The sequence below is a fragment of the Pezoporus wallicus genome, unplaced genomic scaffold (assembly GCF_028554395.1).
Source record: "Pezoporus wallicus isolate ANWC-B61680 ecotype Strahan unplaced genomic scaffold, APGP_CSIRO_Pwel_v1 contig_5155, whole genome shotgun sequence".
Classification (NCBI taxonomy): Eukaryota; Metazoa; Chordata; class Aves; order Psittaciformes; family Psittacidae; genus Pezoporus; species Pezoporus wallicus.
Window position 1 is genome coordinate 55,657 of NW_026637877.1, and position 18,242 is coordinate 73,898.

Sequence of the window (18,242 nt, forward strand, 5' to 3'; positions counted from 1 at the left end):
TGCTGAACCGAAACCATAGCTGCAGAATTAATCTGTTTATAGAGAAGACCAGCATATTTTGCAGCATTAAAAGTATTTTAGAATTCCAAGCATAAGAGAAAAAAAATACAAAAAACACCCAAACAAAAAAAAAAAGCAGCAACAACACAGAAATTACAAACTTCTTTGTTTTTGGGTAGGATGAATTGCACTTCATACACTCCATTTTTAGAATAATATTAGTTGACAGCTATAGAAACTGCTCACAGGGAAAGGAACTTAACAGAATTATTGAATGTCTAGATACTTCATTAGCAACTGGGAATGTAAAGAAGAGGTACTAGGAACAGCACACTTGCAGCAAACCCTTCACCACCTGTCAGCAGTATGTATACACATTCACACGCTGGCATAGCCTCCTCCCTTCTTACCTCTCTACTCTGAGAAGCTGGGAAACATGCAAAGCTTTTAAGGAAGTACATGTTAAGGAAAGATATATTCCATGATAAAAACACTCAGAAAAATTCTCCTAAGTAATAAGACAAAGTGCTTTTAAGTTTTATTCAAATCTAGGACCCGCAATAGTACTCAAAATTTCTTCCTTGGGTAGTGTGAAATGGAAATGGAGGCAAATAGGAACTTCCAGCTTTTTTTTTTTTTTCAGTTAGATGTCTACCTTGTCTTCAAATTCTAAATGAAATTTCTGGGAAAACACCTGCACATACACTTGAAAAATTTACACACATGACTTCACACTAATATATTTTACCTACAATGCATGAGGATACACATGGTTAAGAGTAGCAACAAAGTTCTGAAATAAAATTTGAATGAAAGATGTTCTTGTAGTAGTGGAGAATGTAATTCCAGTTTTCCCACATACATTCTTTAACCACAGAGTCATCCCTTTCTTCTTCCACTACCTCTTCAAACTTATAAGTTCAGTGCAGGATTATTTTTGGTAGAATGTTCCTTCCAAAAATAGGGGTAGTGCTCAGAGGGACACCATAGAAAATTTTATAAAGCCAGTGTTTCAAAAATCTCATTTCCAGAAATGTGAATCTACTAAAGTTTTAATCATCATAAAAGACTTTTAGAACAAACTGCCGAATTTGATGAATTTCTGTAGTTCAGACTTTGCCTTGTTGTTACCTTCAGTGTCCTCTTTAGGCTTCCACCTCAGAAATATATAGCACTGCTAAATTATACATCAGAGGAAAAAAAATATTTTAAATACCTGATGTGCCAAATGCAAAGCTTGTTTAAAAGCCTATAAATTACACAGGGTAAATATTTACACTGTGTAACCAAAAAGCCTTAATGGGATAAAAGCACCATCATGTCAGACATTGCAGAAGGCAGAACAGAGAGCCCTTGCCCTGCAGGGCTTACAACCCAGCTTAAAAAAAACAAACCCTCCAACATCCAGAATGTGGCATTACCACTACAGTCATTTGGATGGAAGAGTTAAGTCACCTCTTTTGCTTTAGTTTCAAAAGCAGTTTTCTCATGCAGAGTTACAGTCCAGTGTTATTGTCACCTTGCCACATCCTTTGCCCTTCCCTCTTCCCCACATTTACCTTTCTTCTGAGCCTGGAACATTTCCAGCTGTTTCTGCTGCTGTCTTCTTAGTGTATTAACAATAGCTATTGCTAGCCTCAGTGCTTCTCGTGGGTATCCATGAGATCGTAATGCATCCACCCTCGCACAGGCTGTAGGAACATGTTCTAAAATGGAGAAGATAATTGAAGAATAGCAATGCTTCCATGTCTAAAATGTCCTGTTTTGCTGGGTTACTCAAAAGAGCTTTTTTTCTTTGTTTTGTTTTTAAAACTATGCAAGAGAGACTTAAAGGACTACTTCTGAGACAGCATTTCAAGGGAGCCTCTGTTCTTTTTGCCAAGCTTTTCATTCATCTCCCCATCATCCCCACAAAATAATGCCATAGAAATTGAACAAAGCAGCAAGTCACAGAAACATGATGTCTTTTGTCTTTCCAGTTTAGCCACTTACCATGCCAGAGGGGCCACCCCTGAGAGTCAAAGAGTGAGTTTTCATTGTTGTCATGGTAACAGCAGTTGATGTATAGGTCACCGCTGATAATGTGCTGTAAGTGGCTGTCCTGCCAGTGCAGATTGCATGCCTCAATGGCTCGAGTGAACACTGTCCGATGATGCCTGTTCGATGAATCTGTCATTTTCAGAATGATCAGAAAGCTGCATCAGCTTTTGCTCATTCATATGCGAATCAGTCATTCACAGTAGTCTCATCTTCTGCCTATTCACCAACCTCCAATTTATGGCAACCTGCCTTGCCTGGCTCCGCAAGGATCAGACCACAGATGATATTTCACATACTATTAACCAACAGCTCAGACAAAGCGTGTGCCATTCACTTTGCATTCAGAGAGATCTACAAACCAGCACAGCTAATGCTAAATAGGGCTTTGCAAAGGAAACATCTAGAGATGAAAGTCATTAAACAGCATATACAAAGCTCCCCTAAAAACAAACTAGCAAGTATATGGCACACAGCTACTCAAGCATCCCCAGCTTCTCTCCTTCCAAGACCCAGAGCTACTAGGATGAGGGACAGATAAACATCACATGAAAGGGTTTTAACTGTTCTCTTTGAGAAGTGATATTAACTTTGAGCACTTTCATAATTTTGTCATAAACATGTACAAATACTGCAAAGAAAGCTAAGTACTGAGGCCATGGGACTGACATAATCCTTACTGGATATCTTCCTATGGCAAAAGTGCTCTGTTGATATGGTACTGTGTCTATGAATGTTGAAATGCCATGTCAGAGTTGCCACAAGCCTGCCCGGGTTGGGCTAAACATCACAAGATCCAGAAAGTAAAACACCTCTGTAGGAAGTTATATGTTGAATGAACTTATGTCCCCAGCTAGCTGCAAGATTTAAAAATGAACCAAGTCTATTTCCTTCAGAGGTCATCTTCCAAGAAAAAGCAACAAGGAAAACCTCATCTAAGCCCAAATCTGTCACCTCCCACAAGCATTTAATTTTAATTTTATCATGATTATATGAAATATTTATCAAAATACTGAGGGTTTTGAGGATTATGAGGGTTTGGTTTTGTTTTTTACCCAGGTAAATATCCTTCATCGTCCTCAGTTATTAGCAAAGTAGCAATCTTTGCTTGAAGATGACTGAAGAAGGCTTCTGTCAGATTTGATAATCACGTTTTAAATTAGAAAGCATTATATTAAGACGAGATACCTCCTCCAAGAAGGCAGTGTTGCCTCTGCACCCCCCCCACTTGTCAATGCAGACTGCACATACAGAGCACATCCCACAGATAGCTTCTTTAGTTTCTCATGCACTCAGTTTAATGCCATTACAACAGATCTCCCTTTAAGTAAGGATCAAAGGCTTTGTAACTGCAAACAAAACAAAAATTGCAGCACCAGAAGGGATATAAGATTATTTTTAAGCAAAGAAACAGCAGGCTCTTACGTGACATACTTCAGGGACATCCAATTTTCATGCAACAAGTATTTAGAAGGACCAAGTGAAAAGTTAGAAGATCTAACTAAACACAAATACTTGCTTTGAAAAAAATTGCAGTCCCAGCACAAAACCACTTCTATTTATCCTTTCTGCAAGGATAGTATTAGTGAAAATAGATTTGGCTGGTCAATCCTCAACAAGAAAGCTACTTGCCCCAGGAAATGTACTGAATTCTGCAAGGCTATAGTATATAAAATAAATGGCTATATTATATGTTGCAATCAGTGCATATATTTAGGCTCACCTTGGTTAGCATTTGCACCCTGAGGTAAAGCATTGGTTAAATTGGACAGCTCATTTCCATGGTTTCCATCTTCCCAGGGACAAACATCCACACTATTCCATTTTTTCAGCTGTTTTAGCCAACTGGCCTTCTGCTCCAACTTGCAGTGGGGATTTAAGACTATACACATCCACAAAGCACCTGATTTTTTAAAAACATTGCTAAATTAGGTTTTCTATTAAAAACACAGCAGCCAATGACTAATTTCAAACTTCTATACTATAACAGTTTTTCTCCCCACAAAGACTATACTGTTTGTTTCCCAGCTATGCCTAACACCAGGGAGACTGAATTCCTGATGCAGAATCTTGGAGTTGGTGTGGCTTATGTAGAGCAGTTGAAAGACTCTATCAAGCCAACTTCCTCAATTAATAGGCATTAAGTGCATATTTTGTATTAGAAAATCCAAACTTCACAATGTATGGCCCATCAGACAGGAACATCAGTCAAAAGCAAACAGTAGTAAATTACCCAAGTTCTTCTAATTTTTGTACCAAAGCAAATGTTGTTTTCTACAAACAAGAACTACGTTGCAACCTTAAATCTTAAACTATGTGTGCTTTTAACATAGTAGAATAGGCCAAACTGTTCTAACTTACTAACGTGTAGAGAGAAAGGAATGTTTGGCTGATGGAGAAAGGAACATCATGGGACTGATAACAACTGATAACAACTAGGAAGACAGTAAATAAGACCAAGGATGCTAGACTTCAAGATAACAGAGCAGCACCCAGTGTGGAGTGAGACTGGAACAGAACAGAATCAAGGACATACCAGCTGCTAACTCAGCACAAGGACCTTGTAAGCGTGTGCAAGCACTGAGGTCATTCAGTAAATACAGTGAGGAAGACTATCGGTGACCACCAGAGACCCCCCACTCAGCAAGAAAGTGCATTCATAATTAGGATGCAAATATTATAATTAGTTCTTAGGATAGCTTATGAATATTCATGAGCATGCTAAATATGTATCTGCTGTCAGCAAGTATTGGGTGCACTCACCTTTGCAAAATGATTCGTGTGTGCACCCAGCGCTGCAATAAAGAATGCTGCTTTCTAAAACTCCAAATTGAGTCTTAGAGAGTTTCTCTGCCTTACTTTTACTGTAACAGTATATCTTCCAGCTTCCCATTACAGGAACCAAACAACTGCATTAGTAAGACATGTATTTTGTAAACACATACTTCCACACTCAAAGCCCAGCAGAAGTACTGTTGATCATATAACTCATTCCCAAACACATCTAGACCTCAGAGATCCAGTAAACACTGGTTTTGTGCAATCTAGTAGGAATTAGATATTTTTACTGCTGCTACTTCAGTAATTTGGTTACACTAGAAATTTTGTTTTACATTTTCTGCTTACAGAGCTCAAAGAGAAAGCTAATTTGCACTGTTGTTTCACATATCCCATCACTTCAGAACCTGTTCCCTGACACTATATAGCAGGGAAGGCATTAACGCATGAGGGTCTCGAGCAACAAGTTTCAAATGGAAATATTTTTCTCTAAATCAGCTGCCTCTTCATCAGCATTATCTTTGACAGAAGCATGAAGACATCTGAAAGTACTGTTTAGCTACAGTTCTTCTGTAATGAGCTACAGGCTCTTTAAGAATGTGCCTTATACACTACAAGAGATTTAAAGAATATGCTTAAACTATACAATCATCTTCATGACAGGCTGAAAAAAAACAACTCAAAAACTCAGTATGTCAATATGCCACAGCACAGGAGCCAGTTGAAACAGAGCTTGATCTTTAAGGTTCCAAGTCTGCTTCTATTCAGTCCAACATGAAATGAGGAAGAAATATCAAAGAAATCTGAAAATAACAACAATATAAGGTATGGTACAGTGCAGAACACCAGAGAGGCACTACACCAATGCAGATTATTACTGCACGGTAGTTACATACTGTAGAGCACGTTGCTCTGTTGGGGTTTTGTTTGTGGGATTTTGTGGGGGGTTTTGTTTTGTTTTTTGTTGCTGTTGTATGGCTTTTGTTGTTGTTTGGGGTTTTTTACGTGTCTGAAACTTGCCATAGGGCTAAATAAAGCCAATACTGTTTTTAAAAAGCTCTTTTAAAATTAAATCATACGACTTTCTTTAGACAATCTTCAACACACTAACTCCCCAGTCAAATTATAGGATAGAATCATGGAGCAGTTTGGGTTAGAAGGGACCTTTAAAGGTCATCTAATCCAACCCCCGTGCAATGAGCAGGGACATCTTCAACTTGATCAGGTTGCTCAGAGCCCCATCCAACCTGACCTTGAATGTTTCCAGGGATGGGGCATCTACCACCTCTCTGAGCAACCTGTTCCAGTGTTTCATCACCCTCATTATAAAAAATTTCTTCTTTTTATCTAGTCTGAATCTACCCTCTTTCAGTTTAAAACCATTATCTCTTTTTCTATCAAAACTTTTTAGGGCCTACTAAAAAATTTTTCCCTATCTTTCTGGCTCTTGTCCAGCTTTTCATCCACCAGTACCCCCAAGTCCTTGGCCACAGGGCTGCTCTCAATCCCTTCATCCCCCAGCCTATATTGATGCCAGGGATTGCCCTGACCCAGGTGCAGGACCTTGCACTTGGCCTTTTTGAACCTCATAAGGTTCACATGAGCCCACTTCTCTAGCTTGTCCAGGTCCCTCTGAATTACATTACAACTGGTTCTTATTATTAAGCATTAAGCATTCAGCGCTGCCCAAGACAAAAGGACTATATTATTTGCAACATACAAAACAAAAGTGAAGTTGGAGCATATTGGAAAGCCTTGTAGAATAGTTACCTTGGGCTTATTTATTTTCAAACTTTAATTTAAAACTTTGTAACCAGATTCCTGGTGTTTTCATATTGAAGCAAAAGCAAAGTGGAATATCTTAACCACATGTGGTATTTCAATCATCCAGCAAGGCAGAATGCACACTACTGATTAAACCATGACCCTACAAAATGAGTTGCCTTTTCTTTTTTTGCATCTCAGAAACACCACCAAAAGCAAAGGAATTCACTTGCCTTCTTCAGAAGCTCCACTACGCATGCAGTACATCTAAGAGGCAGGAAAGGGAAAAGATACCCCAAAGCACCCAAATCCTTTAAAAACTTCTTTGGTTTAAAGAGGGAAACTATGTCCAGCATAACTACATTGTTAGCAGTGACTGTCTCAGAAATCCACAGTATTTTTATGTAAATGAAGCACAAGGACAAGTGTATTTCTTATAAACACAACATAAACAACTTAAAATTTCAATAGATCAACTTCACCCTGCTCCTGGTGACTTCAGGGCAAGCTGCATGCACATTTGAGATCTCATTCAGCTTTCATGAATGTCCTGGGTTCAGCAGTAGCAGTCATGTTTCTCCTTTGTGGTAGCTGGTGCAGTGCTGTGTTTTGACTTCCAGCCTGGGAACAGTGCTGGTGAAACCGATGTTTTCGGTTGTTGCTAAGTGATGTTTACCCTGACCAAGGACTTTGTGAGGCTCATGCTCTGCCAGGGAGGAGGGGAAGCCGGGAGGAAGCAGAGACGGGGTGCCTGACCCAGGCTAGCCAAAGAGGTATTCCATACCACAGCACGTCATGCCCGGGGTGGGGGGTAACTGGGAGTTACCCAGAAGGACACGGGCTTCCGGGTGGGACTCGTTTCTTGGCCGGTGGTATCGTGTTCTCTTCCCTTGTTATTTTCTCTTATCATTGCTGTTGTTGGTAGTAGCGGTGGTGATTTGTGTTGTACATTGGTTGCTGGACTGTTCTTGTCTCAACCTGTAGGAGTTGCACTCTTTTGATCCTCCTCCCCGTTCCTCCGGGAGCGGGGAAGGGGAGAGCTGGCGGGGGGGGGGGGGGGCCTCGATTGCTGTCAGCCCGGCACCACTCACTGGGAGTGAGTGAAAAAGCTGCCTGATTGGGTTTAAACCACGACAGTTCTTTTTGGCACTCAACGTGGGGCCAACCACGACAGTGACTGCCAGATTACCTGCAGAAAGAGGAGTGCAAGACAAAACTCCCCCTCTGAGAAGAGAATGGAACAGAAAGAGCGTCAGACTCAGCTCCTGTAGAGCTACAAAGGCTACCATCTGGGATAAGGAAGCATAACGACAATGACCCCACCCTCTTCAGCCTATGTGGGCTTCAAGTTTTTGTGTGCATATATGTGATCTCCCAGTGTGTGTGCATCTGCCTGTATTAATTTCTTCCTCCTCCCCTGCAATCTGCTCCATTCTGGTTCTTACAATTTACCATTTCCTGTCCTGCTCCTAGTACTGAAAAGTCTGAGAAGGATGTTCATTTGTGCCCAGGTTTTACTACATGACAACTGTAAGGAGCCCAGGGATATTCTTCCTATTCCACTCTTATGCTGCTCAGTGGAAGCCCTCATGAGCTAGTTCTTAAACTAACATAAAAGCTTACACTTCCCTCAAATAAGAGATTCTCTGTTTTCTGCATAATGGCAGAAAAATCCCTATGGGGAAACTGCTGATCACACTTACCCCTTACAGAAAAATGAAGGGCAGCTACTTGTAATTAATTTATGAGGAAAATATCTAAATCCATGTTTAGTGACTGGAAACTGCTGCTTGCAACAGCTTATACTCAAGTTTCCCAAAATGCATACCTGGCATTCTGTACCTGTTTGACTAGATTTAATGATGTCACCAATTTCACTCACAATATGAGCAAATGTCTCATTAAATGGTGAAAAAAAAAAAATAAAATAGGGGGGACACACCATGGAAAACCATGCTGGCATGCTCTGCCAGTAAGGAGAGGCACAAGAAGCCAGGAGGAAGCAGAGACAAGGCATCTGACCCAAACTAGCTAAAGGGGTATTCCATAAAACAGCACATCATGCCCAGTATAGAAACTAGGGGGAGTCCCCTGGAAGGCCCAGATTTCTGCTCAGGCTGGGTATTGGCTGGTGGGTGGTGAGCAATTGTACTGTGTAACACTTGTGTTGTTTTTTTTTCCTTTCCCATTTCAGTTTTATGTTCTCTCCCCTTGTTATTTCCCTTACCATTATTATTGATGGTGGTGGTAGGAGTGGTTTTGTATGGTACCTTATTTACTGGACTGTTCTTATCTCAACCCATGGATTTGCATTCTTTTGATTCTCCTCCCCATCCCTCCAGGAACCGGTGCGGGGGGTGTGTGTCTGTGTGTGTGTCTGTGTGTGGGAAAGAAGGGGGGAGTGAATGGTGAGTGAGGGGATGCGTGATTCTGTGTTACTGGCTGGGCTTAAACCACAACAAGTGCACAGAGTTTTGCCTAGGGATGGATGAGGAGCCAACTGAGAGCTTATGGGACAGGATTAAAGGGAGGGTGGGGACAGGGGACATTACAGTGGGGGTCTGCTACAGGCCATCCAGCCAGGAAGAAAAGAGTGGATGTGGCCCTCTATAGACAGATAGGTGCGGCCTCACATTCACAATCCCTAGTCCTCATGGGGGAGACTTCAACCACACCAATATCTGTTGGAGGGATGGTAGGGCCTGGCATAAGCAAACCAGGAGGTTCCTGGAATGTGTTCATGATAACTTCCTTCTCGAAGTGATAGAGGGAACAATGAGGAGGGGGGCTATGCTGGACCTTGTCCTCACCAACAGGGAGGGGCTGGTGAGGGATATGAGGCAGGATGGCAGCCTTGGCTGTAGTGACCATGAAATGGTGGAGTTTGAGAACCTCAGGGTGGTGAGGAGTGTGTGCAGTAAACTCACTTCCTTGGACTTCAGGAGAGCAGACTTTAGCCTCCTGAGGGAACTGCGTGGTGGAATACCATGGGATAAAGCCCTAGATGGAAGAGGGGCCAAAGAGAGATGGATAATATTCAAGGATTGCCTCCTCCAAGCTTAGGAGTGATGCATCCAAACAAAATGGAAGTCGGTAAGGAACACCAGGAGGGAGGCCTCCGGAGAAGAAGGAGCTCCTGGAAAAATTCCAGCATAAAAAGGAGGCCTACAGAGGGCAGAAAAGAGGACAGGTGTCCTGGAAGGAATAGAGAGAAATAGCCAGAGCAGCCAGGGATCAGGTTAGGAAAGCCAAAGCACTGACAGAACTCAATCTGGTGTCCTGGGTTCAGATGTAAGAGTTATTTTGCTCCTTCCTAGTAGCTAGTGCAGTGCTGTGTTTCGGCTTTAGTCTGAGAACAACACTGATAACACTGATGTTTTTAGTTGTTGCTAAGAAATGTTTACTCTGATCAAGGACTTTCTCATTCTCATGCTCTCCCAGTGAAGAGGGGCACAGGAAGCGGGGAGGAAGCAGAGACAGGACACCTGACCCAAACTAGCCAAAAGCGTATTCCATACCACAGCACGTCATGCCCAGTATTGAACCCGGGGGGAGTCACCTGGAAGGCCCAGATAGCTTCTATGGTCGGGCTGGGTAACGTGGTGGGAGGTGAGCAATTGCATTGTGCATCACTTATGTTTATTTTTTTTTCCCTTCCCTTTTTAGTTTTATATTATGTCCCCTTGTTATTTCTATTATTATTAGTAGTAGTAGCAGTAGTCGTAGTTTTATATTATACCTTAGTTATTGGACTGTTCTTATCCCAACCCATGGGGTTTACATTCTTTCAATTCTCCTGCCCATGCCACCTGGAGTGGGGGGGGGAAAGGGTGTGTGTGAGCGAACAGGTGCGTGTTTCTGAGGTACCAGCTGTGTCTAAAACACAACATCTGGCCAAGGACATTAAGGGCAACAAGAAAAACTTCTATAGGTACATGGGAGATAAAGGGAAGACAAGGGAAGGAAATGGAAGACATGGTCACCTGGGACACGGAGAAGGCCAAGGTACTCAGTGACTTTTTTGCCTTGGTCTTCACCAGCAAGAACTTCAGCCACACTGCCCAAGTCACAGAAGGCAAGTGCTGGGACTGGGAGAATGAAGAACTGCTTGCTGTTGGAGAAAATCAGTTTTGAGATCATCTAAGGATCCTGAAGGTACATGGGACCTAAGGAGATACATCCATGGGTCCTGAGGAAACTGGCGGATGTAGTTGCCAAGCCATTATCGATCATATCTGAGATGTGGCAGTCTAGTGAAGTTCCTGCAGACTGGAAAAGGTGAAAATGTAACCCCCATTTTTTAATAGGGAAAAAAAGGAAGAACTGGCTGTCCTGGATTCAGCAGTAGCAGTCATTTTTCTACTTCTTAGTAGCTGGTGCAGTGCTGTGTTTTTGACTTTAGTCTGAGAACAGTGCTGATAACAAAGCAATGTTTTTAGTTGTTGCTAAGTAATGTTTACTCTGATCAAGGACATTTTCAGTCTCATGCTCTGCCAGTGAGGAGGGGCACAAGAAGCCAGGAGGAAGCAATATTATACCTTAGTTACTGGATTGTTCTTATCCCAAATTGTGGGAATTACATTCTTTCCATTCCCCTCCCCATCCCTCCGGGAGAGGGAGGGAAGAACAGGGGGAGTGAGAGAGCGGCTGCGTGGTTCTGAGTTAATGGCTGGTCTTAAACCAGGACAGTTCTTTTTGACGACCAACATGGGGCACAAAGGGTTGAGATAACAACAGATCTGACCAGTGTGTCTAATCATATTTGTGATAAGCATTCATTGTTTTGGATTAATGTTGATTTATTTGCTCTCAGAGTTGTTGCACTTAGTCTCAGAGTTTCAGCATGTCGTACCTTACTTAGATCCAGTATTTGCTGTTTTAGTGTTTATCACCTCGGGGGCCTGGGCTAAGATTATTGCTTCACTGTACTTCATGGTAATCATTCATTATGAAACTGGTCTGGCATGCATTCCCAGCATGGTCATCACCTCTATACTTTGGGAGGCATGTAATGGAATTTTTTAGCAATTACACATCTTTTTTTTCCTCCTCGGGGGGTCAACCTATGAAGGAAGACATTCCCTCACACCCCCCTCTCCCCCACCAGGCTATTTACAACAGCATTTGAGAATTCTAAAGGTTTTGGACGGCCTTTGGATACCCTTGAAACCTGCCTGCTGCTTGTGCTGGGGATCAGCATGTTAGCAAACATACAGCATGTGTTTTACTATCCCATCCTGAGAATGCCCTATTTCGTCTGATCTCAAAAGTTAAGCAGGGTCGGTTCAGGTCTTGTCTAGGGTTAGACAACGATACAGGAGGACTACCAAGAGATTTACCCTGAGGCTGAACAGTCATGAGTGGCAGGGTGTGTGGGATAGTATGGACAAGTATCTAGGCCAGTGCTTTGGAACTTCAACACTGAACAAGTGTGAAATCCAGAAAAATAAGCAGAACACTTAAATGAGTTGTGCTGTCATCCTGGTAATACCAAAGAGGGACAACTTGCTGAACGTGCTGGGGCTTGGCCTACACCTACAGAGCCCTGCTCAACACAATCCAGCACCTTAAAAAAAAAAGATATCTCTGGATCTGATGGCAAAGCAACAGACAACACAGCTACTCAAACCTCAAGCACAGCAGCCACACCAACCCTGACAACAGACACTGCAGCAATGCCAACCCCAGGGACAGACAATGCAGCTAAACCAAAGAACCAATCTGTGCCAGTATCAGTTGCCCCTGTGAGCAAAGGGAAAAGCAAACAAAAGGCACAAAGAGCAACCCATACAGTGAAGACATATGAAGAACCAATGCATGTACTACAGGGTATGGCATCTGAACAAGAGCTATTAATACAAGAATCAGAGGAAGAGGAAGAGGTGACTTCTCGATCTCGGACCTCGACCAAGCTGTGGAGTATGCAAAATTATTTCAGTCATCTTCCAGTGGAACACATCGTCACCTGATGGCTCTGATGCTGGGACAATGGGGCCGAAGGCCACGAACTAGAAGGTAGGGAAGCCAAGCAGCTGGGATCACTTGCTAGGGAAGGAGGAATTGACAAAGCAATTGCAAAAGAGAAACCAGTCCTCAGCCTCTAGAGGCAGATCTTGGCAGCTGTGAAGGAAAGCTTTCCCTACAAGTACAATATTTTATGTTGCTCAGGCAAATGGACCATGATAGAGAAAGGCATCCAGTCCCTGAGGGAATCAGCCATTCTAGAGATGATCTATCAGAGGCCAGATTCTGGGAATGCACCCGTTGATCCAGATGAAGTTTAATGTACACGACCCTTGTGGTGGAAACTTAGATGGAGATGACCCATCATCATGTCCTGGCTTCAGCAGTAGCAGTCATTTTTCTCAGTCTTAGGAGCTGGTGCAGTGCTGTGTTTTTGACTTTCAGCCTGGGAACAATGCTGATAACACTGATGTTTTTAGTTGTTGCTAAGTAATGTTTACTCTGACCAAGGACTTCTCTGAGTCTCATGCTCTGCAAGGGAGGAGGGGAAATTGGGAGGAAGCAGAAACAGGACACCTCACCCAAACTAGCTAAAGAGGTATTCCATACCACAGTATGTTATGCGCAGTATAGAAACTTGGGGTAGTTACCTGGAAGGGCTAGCTTGCTGCTCGGGTCCTTCTCAGTATCGGTTGGCTGGTGGTGAGAACTTGTATTCTCTTCCCTTGTTATTTCCCTTATCATTATTATTATCAGTGGTAGCAGTAGTGGTTTTGTGTTATACCTTAGTTACTGGACTGTTCTTATCTCAACCCATGGGAGTTACATTCTTTCGATTCTCCTCCCCATCCCTCTGGGAGCAGGGCAAGGAAGGGGGGGAGTGAGTGAGTGGCTGCGTGGTTCTGGGTTGATGACTGGGCTTAAACCATGACATATCTTATGCCCACTCATTGGTGTCAATGACCTGGAGTGAGGCAGCACCACCTACAGTGGATGAATTGAGTCTTCAACTCTGAAGTTCAAAGACAATCTCACCCCTTCCATTATTTCAGCTGTGGAAAAACTCCTGACCCAGGAGTTCAAACAACTGAGAGATGATCTATCCGATCTATCCAGCTCCCCACGTGTAACACCCCCCGTCTCAGTTATTAACAGAAGGCACTCTATTGCCTGAGAGAGAAGATATAGGAGGTACATGTCACAGGCCACCCTATGGATTTTTTTTTTTATGGTTTTACCTGCGGGATAACAGAGAAGATATGAGAAAGTGGGATGGAAAACCTACCTCAGCTCTGGAAGAATGGGTGCATGAATTGAAGAGGATAACAAATGTCAAGGACGATCATCCCATAAAAGTTGCTAAAGTCTTTGGTGAGCAGCTTCCCAGATGGAGGGGAAGAGCTGATTTTACTCCAGCTCCTGTGATAAGGAATTCTAATCCCTTTCTACATGAGGTAAGTGGAGAATCTTATGATCACTATTAGAGGGGCCCTGCCTCCAGCCAGGTGGAGGTAGGGGACAATCGGATTTACTGGACTGTGTGGATCAGATGGCCTGGCACATCAGTCCCACAGAAGTATAAGGCTCTCGTAGATACCGGTGCACAGTGTACCCTGATGACATCAAGCTGTCAAGGGGTGGAACCCATTTATATTTCTAGAGTGACAGGAGGATCCCAAGGGTTGACTGTACTGGAGGCTGAAATCAGCCTGACTGGGGGGAAACGGCAAAAGCACCCCATTGTGACTGGTCCAGAGGCTCCATGCATCCTTGGCATAGACTACCTCAAGAGAGGGTACTTCTAAGACCCAAAAGAGTACCAATGGGCTTTTGGTATTGCTGCTTTGGAGACAGAGGAAATTGAGCAACTGTCTACCTTGCCTGGTCTCTCAGAGGATCCTTCTGTTGTGGGGTTGCTGAAGGTGAAGAACAACAAGTGCCAATTGCGACCACAACAGTGCACTGGCGGCAATATCGCATCAACCGAGACTCCCTGATTCCCATGCATCAGCTGATCCGTAGACTGGAGAGCCAAGGAGTGATCAGTAGGACCTGCTCACCCTTTACTAGCCCCATATGGCCAGTGTGAAAGTCTAACGGAGAGTGTAGACTAACAGTAGACTATGGTGGCCTGAATGAAGTCACACCATCGAGTGCTGCCGTATTGGACATGCTAGAATTTCAGTCTGAACTGGAGTCAAAGGCAGCCAAGTGGGATGCCATGGCTGATGTTGCCAATGCATTTTTCTCAATTCCTTTGACAGCAGAGTGCAGGCCACAGTTTGCTTTTACTTGGAGGAGCATCCAGTCCAGTCTAAAAGGAAGTAGAGACTAAGAGTAGACTCTTGTGGACTGAATGAAGTCAAAACACTGAGACAAAGAAATACAAAATGAAATAGAATCTTTTGTAAAAAGAAGTAAAATCAGTTCTGCTTTGTGGTTAAGTAACGTTGAACTTGGTAGCTTTACAACAATAGCAATGGGTAAGAGCTTTGTGGAAGATGATAGTGAAGGAGTATATTAAGTAAATGTTTTACAATAAGCAGCTACAACCAAACTAGTGGTTGCTGGCATGACAACGGGACTTTCCAAACCTAAAGTTCAGCCAAAGGATGAAGTGATGAAGAGGAAGATGACGAAGAAATGATCACCAGGGGTCCCAAAGACCACTACCACGTTGTTGTGGACATGCAGAAAGGGGTATGGTATTACGTAAAGCGGTTCTCGGAAATGCTATGAATATACATGACATTTACTGCAAAAATAATGAATATGTATATTAAGCAGCAATATAATCACAATCTGTTTGATGCTTGGACAAGACACGTTAGGAGAAGATACCCCAGTGTCTCCCAGTGCTGCAATAAAGAAAACCTACTTGTCAACTTCTTAAAATTTGTTAGCAAGTTTTTAGAAAGTTCTACAATAAACCACCATTGAGTGCTGCTGTACAAGACATTCCAGAACTTTGGTCTGAACTGAAGTCAAAGGCAGCCAACTGGGATGCCACAATTGATATTGCCAATGCATTTTTCTCAATTCCTTTGGCAGCAGAGTGCAGGCCACAGTTCGCTTCTACTGGGAGGGGTGTCCAGTACACTTGGAACCGACTGCCCCAGGGGTTGAAACACAGCCCTACCATCTACCATGGACTGATCCACACTGCACCGGAATAGGGGCAAGCTCCAGAACACCTGCAATACATTGAAGATATTATTGTGGGGGGTTATACAGCAGAAGATATTTTTGATAAAGGGAAGAAAATAATCCAAATCCTCCTGAAGGATGGTTTTGTCATAAAATGGAGTAAGGGTCAAGAGACCTGCACAGGAGATTCAATTTTTGTGAATAAAAAAGCAAGATGGATGGCACCATATTCCCACAGATGTGATCAACAAGAAAACAGCAATGTGTCCACCAACTAATAAGAAAGAAACACAAGCTTTCTTGGGTGCTGTGGGGTTCTGGGGAATGCACATCCCAAACTACAGTCAGATTGCAAGCCCTCTCTATCACATGACCCAGAAGAAGAGTGATTTCAAATGCAGCCCTGAGCAACAAGACTTTGAACAAATTAAACGAGAGACAGTTCATGCAGTAGCCCATGGACCAGTCCGCACCAGGCCACATGTGAAAAATGTGCTCTAAATCGTATCGGGGAGAATGGTCCTACCTGGAGCCTCAGGCAGAAAGCTCCAGGGGAGACTTGAGGTCGTCCCATCTGCATTTAGAGTTGGGGATACAGCGGATATGAGGCCAGCTATACCCCAATTGAAAAAGAGATATTGGCAGCTTATGAAGGGGTCCGTGCTGCTTCAGAAGCGACTGTCACTGAAGCACAACTCCTCCTGGCACCCCGATTGCCTGTGCTGGGATGGATGTTCAAAGGCAGGGTCTCCTATGCACATCATGGAGTAATTGGGCTGCACTAATTACACAGCAAGCTTGCACAGGAAATCCCAGTTCTCCAGGAATTCTAGAAGTCATCATTGACTGGCCAGAGGGCAAAGATTTTGGAATGTCACCAGAAGAGGCGATGAGTTCTGAAGAGGCCCCACCATATAATAAATTGTCAGAAAGGGAAAAGCAGTATGCCATGTTTACTGATGGGTCCTGCCGTATTGTGGGAAAGCATTGGAGATGGAGGGCAGTTGCATGGAGTCCCCTAAGAGAAGTCGCAGAAATTTTTGAAGGAGAGGGTGAATCGAGTCAACTTGCAGAGATAAAAGCCATCCAGCTGGCCTTGGACATTGCTGAACAATGAAAAAAAAATGGACAGTACTTTATATCTGTACTGACTCATGGATGGTGGCAAATGACCTGTGGGGGTGGTTGCAGCAATGGAAGCAGAGAAACTGGCAACCCATCTGGGCTGCTGCACTGTGGCAAGATATTGCTGCCTGGGTGCAGAACCTGGTGGTGAGGGTACACCACTCAGATGCTTATGTACCCAGAATCAGACCACTGAAGAACATCAGAACAACCAAGAGGTGGATAAAGCTGCTAACATTGAAGTGATTCAGATAGACTTAGATTGTCAACATAAAGGTGAATTATTTTTGGCCCAGTGTGCCCATGACCCCTCAGGCCATCAGTGCAGAGATGCAACATATCAATGTGCCCGTGATTGAGGGGTGGACTTAACAATGGACACTATTGCCCAGGTTACGCACGACTGTGAAACGTGCTGCAGTCAAGCAAGCAAAGCAGTTAAAGACTCTGAAGTATGGAGGACGATGGCTGAAGTACAAATATGGGGAGGCCTGAGAGACTGACTATATCACACTCCCATCAACCCACCAAGGCAAGCGCCATGTGTTTTCCAAGGTTTAAGCAACCACCGAATGGCTGGAAACATACGCTGTGCCCCACACCTCTGCCCGGAATAGGATCTGGGACATGAGAAACAAGTCTTGTGGAGACATGGCACCTCAGAGAGAACTGAGTCAGAAAGTGTTGCTCATTTCCAGAATAGACACCCATTTCCTTATAGACACATGGGCCAAAGAGCATGGCATTGAGTGGGTATATCACATCCCATACTATGCACCTGCCTCTGGGAAAACTGAACGATACAATGGGCTGTTTAAAACTACACTGAGAGCAATGGGTGGTGGGATGGACTAGCCTGGCACAAGCAATCCAGGAGGTTCCTAGACTGTATGGAAGACAACTTCCTTCTGCAAGTAACAGAGGAGCCAACAAGGAGAGGTGCCATGCTTGACCTCATGCTCACCAACAGGGAAGGGCTTGTTCGAAATGTGACGCTCCAGGGCAGCCTTGGATGCAGCGATCATGAGATGGTCAAATTTGAGATCCTCAGGACAGTGAGAAGAGCGTGCAGCAAGCTCACTGCCCTGGACTTCAAAAGAGAAGACTTTGGCCTCTTCAGGAACCTGCTTAGTAAGGTTCTATGGGATATAACCCTAGAGGGCAGGGGTCGCCAAGACTGTTGGTTGATATTCAAGGATTGCCTGCTACAAGCTAAGGAGTGTTGTGTCCCAACTAGAAGGAAGTGCAGCATGAGGGCCAGGAGACCTCCTTGAATGGATAAACAGTTTCTGAGGAAGCTTCGAGGGAAAAAAGAGGCTTATAAAAAGTGGAAGCAAGGACAGGGGGCCTGGGAAGAATACAGGGGCCCTCTCCAGAAGTCATCGGGAGAACTAGCTACCATGGATTTGGAGAAGGCTGAGGTTCTG

General features: G+C 43.6%; 1 protein-coding gene across 4 annotated transcripts in view; it reads right to left on the minus strand.

Annotated features, from left to right (window-relative positions):
- Nucleotides 1–18,242, minus strand: part of LOC130598551 (zinc finger SWIM domain-containing protein 6) — a 179,280-nt gene that overhangs the window by 30,821 nt on the left and 130,217 nt on the right. For all 4 annotated transcript variants that reach the window (XM_057408065.1, XM_057408064.1, XM_057408066.1 and 1 more), the window contains 3 exons: nucleotides 3,761–3,940; nucleotides 1,993–2,169; nucleotides 1,560–1,706 (listed from right to left, as the gene is read on the minus strand). In XM_057408065.1, the coding sequence (XP_057264048.1) occupies nucleotides 1,560–1,706; nucleotides 1,993–2,169; nucleotides 3,761–3,940 (504 nt within the window). The remainder of the gene's footprint in view (nucleotides 1–1,559; nucleotides 1,707–1,992; nucleotides 2,170–3,760; nucleotides 3,941–18,242) is intronic.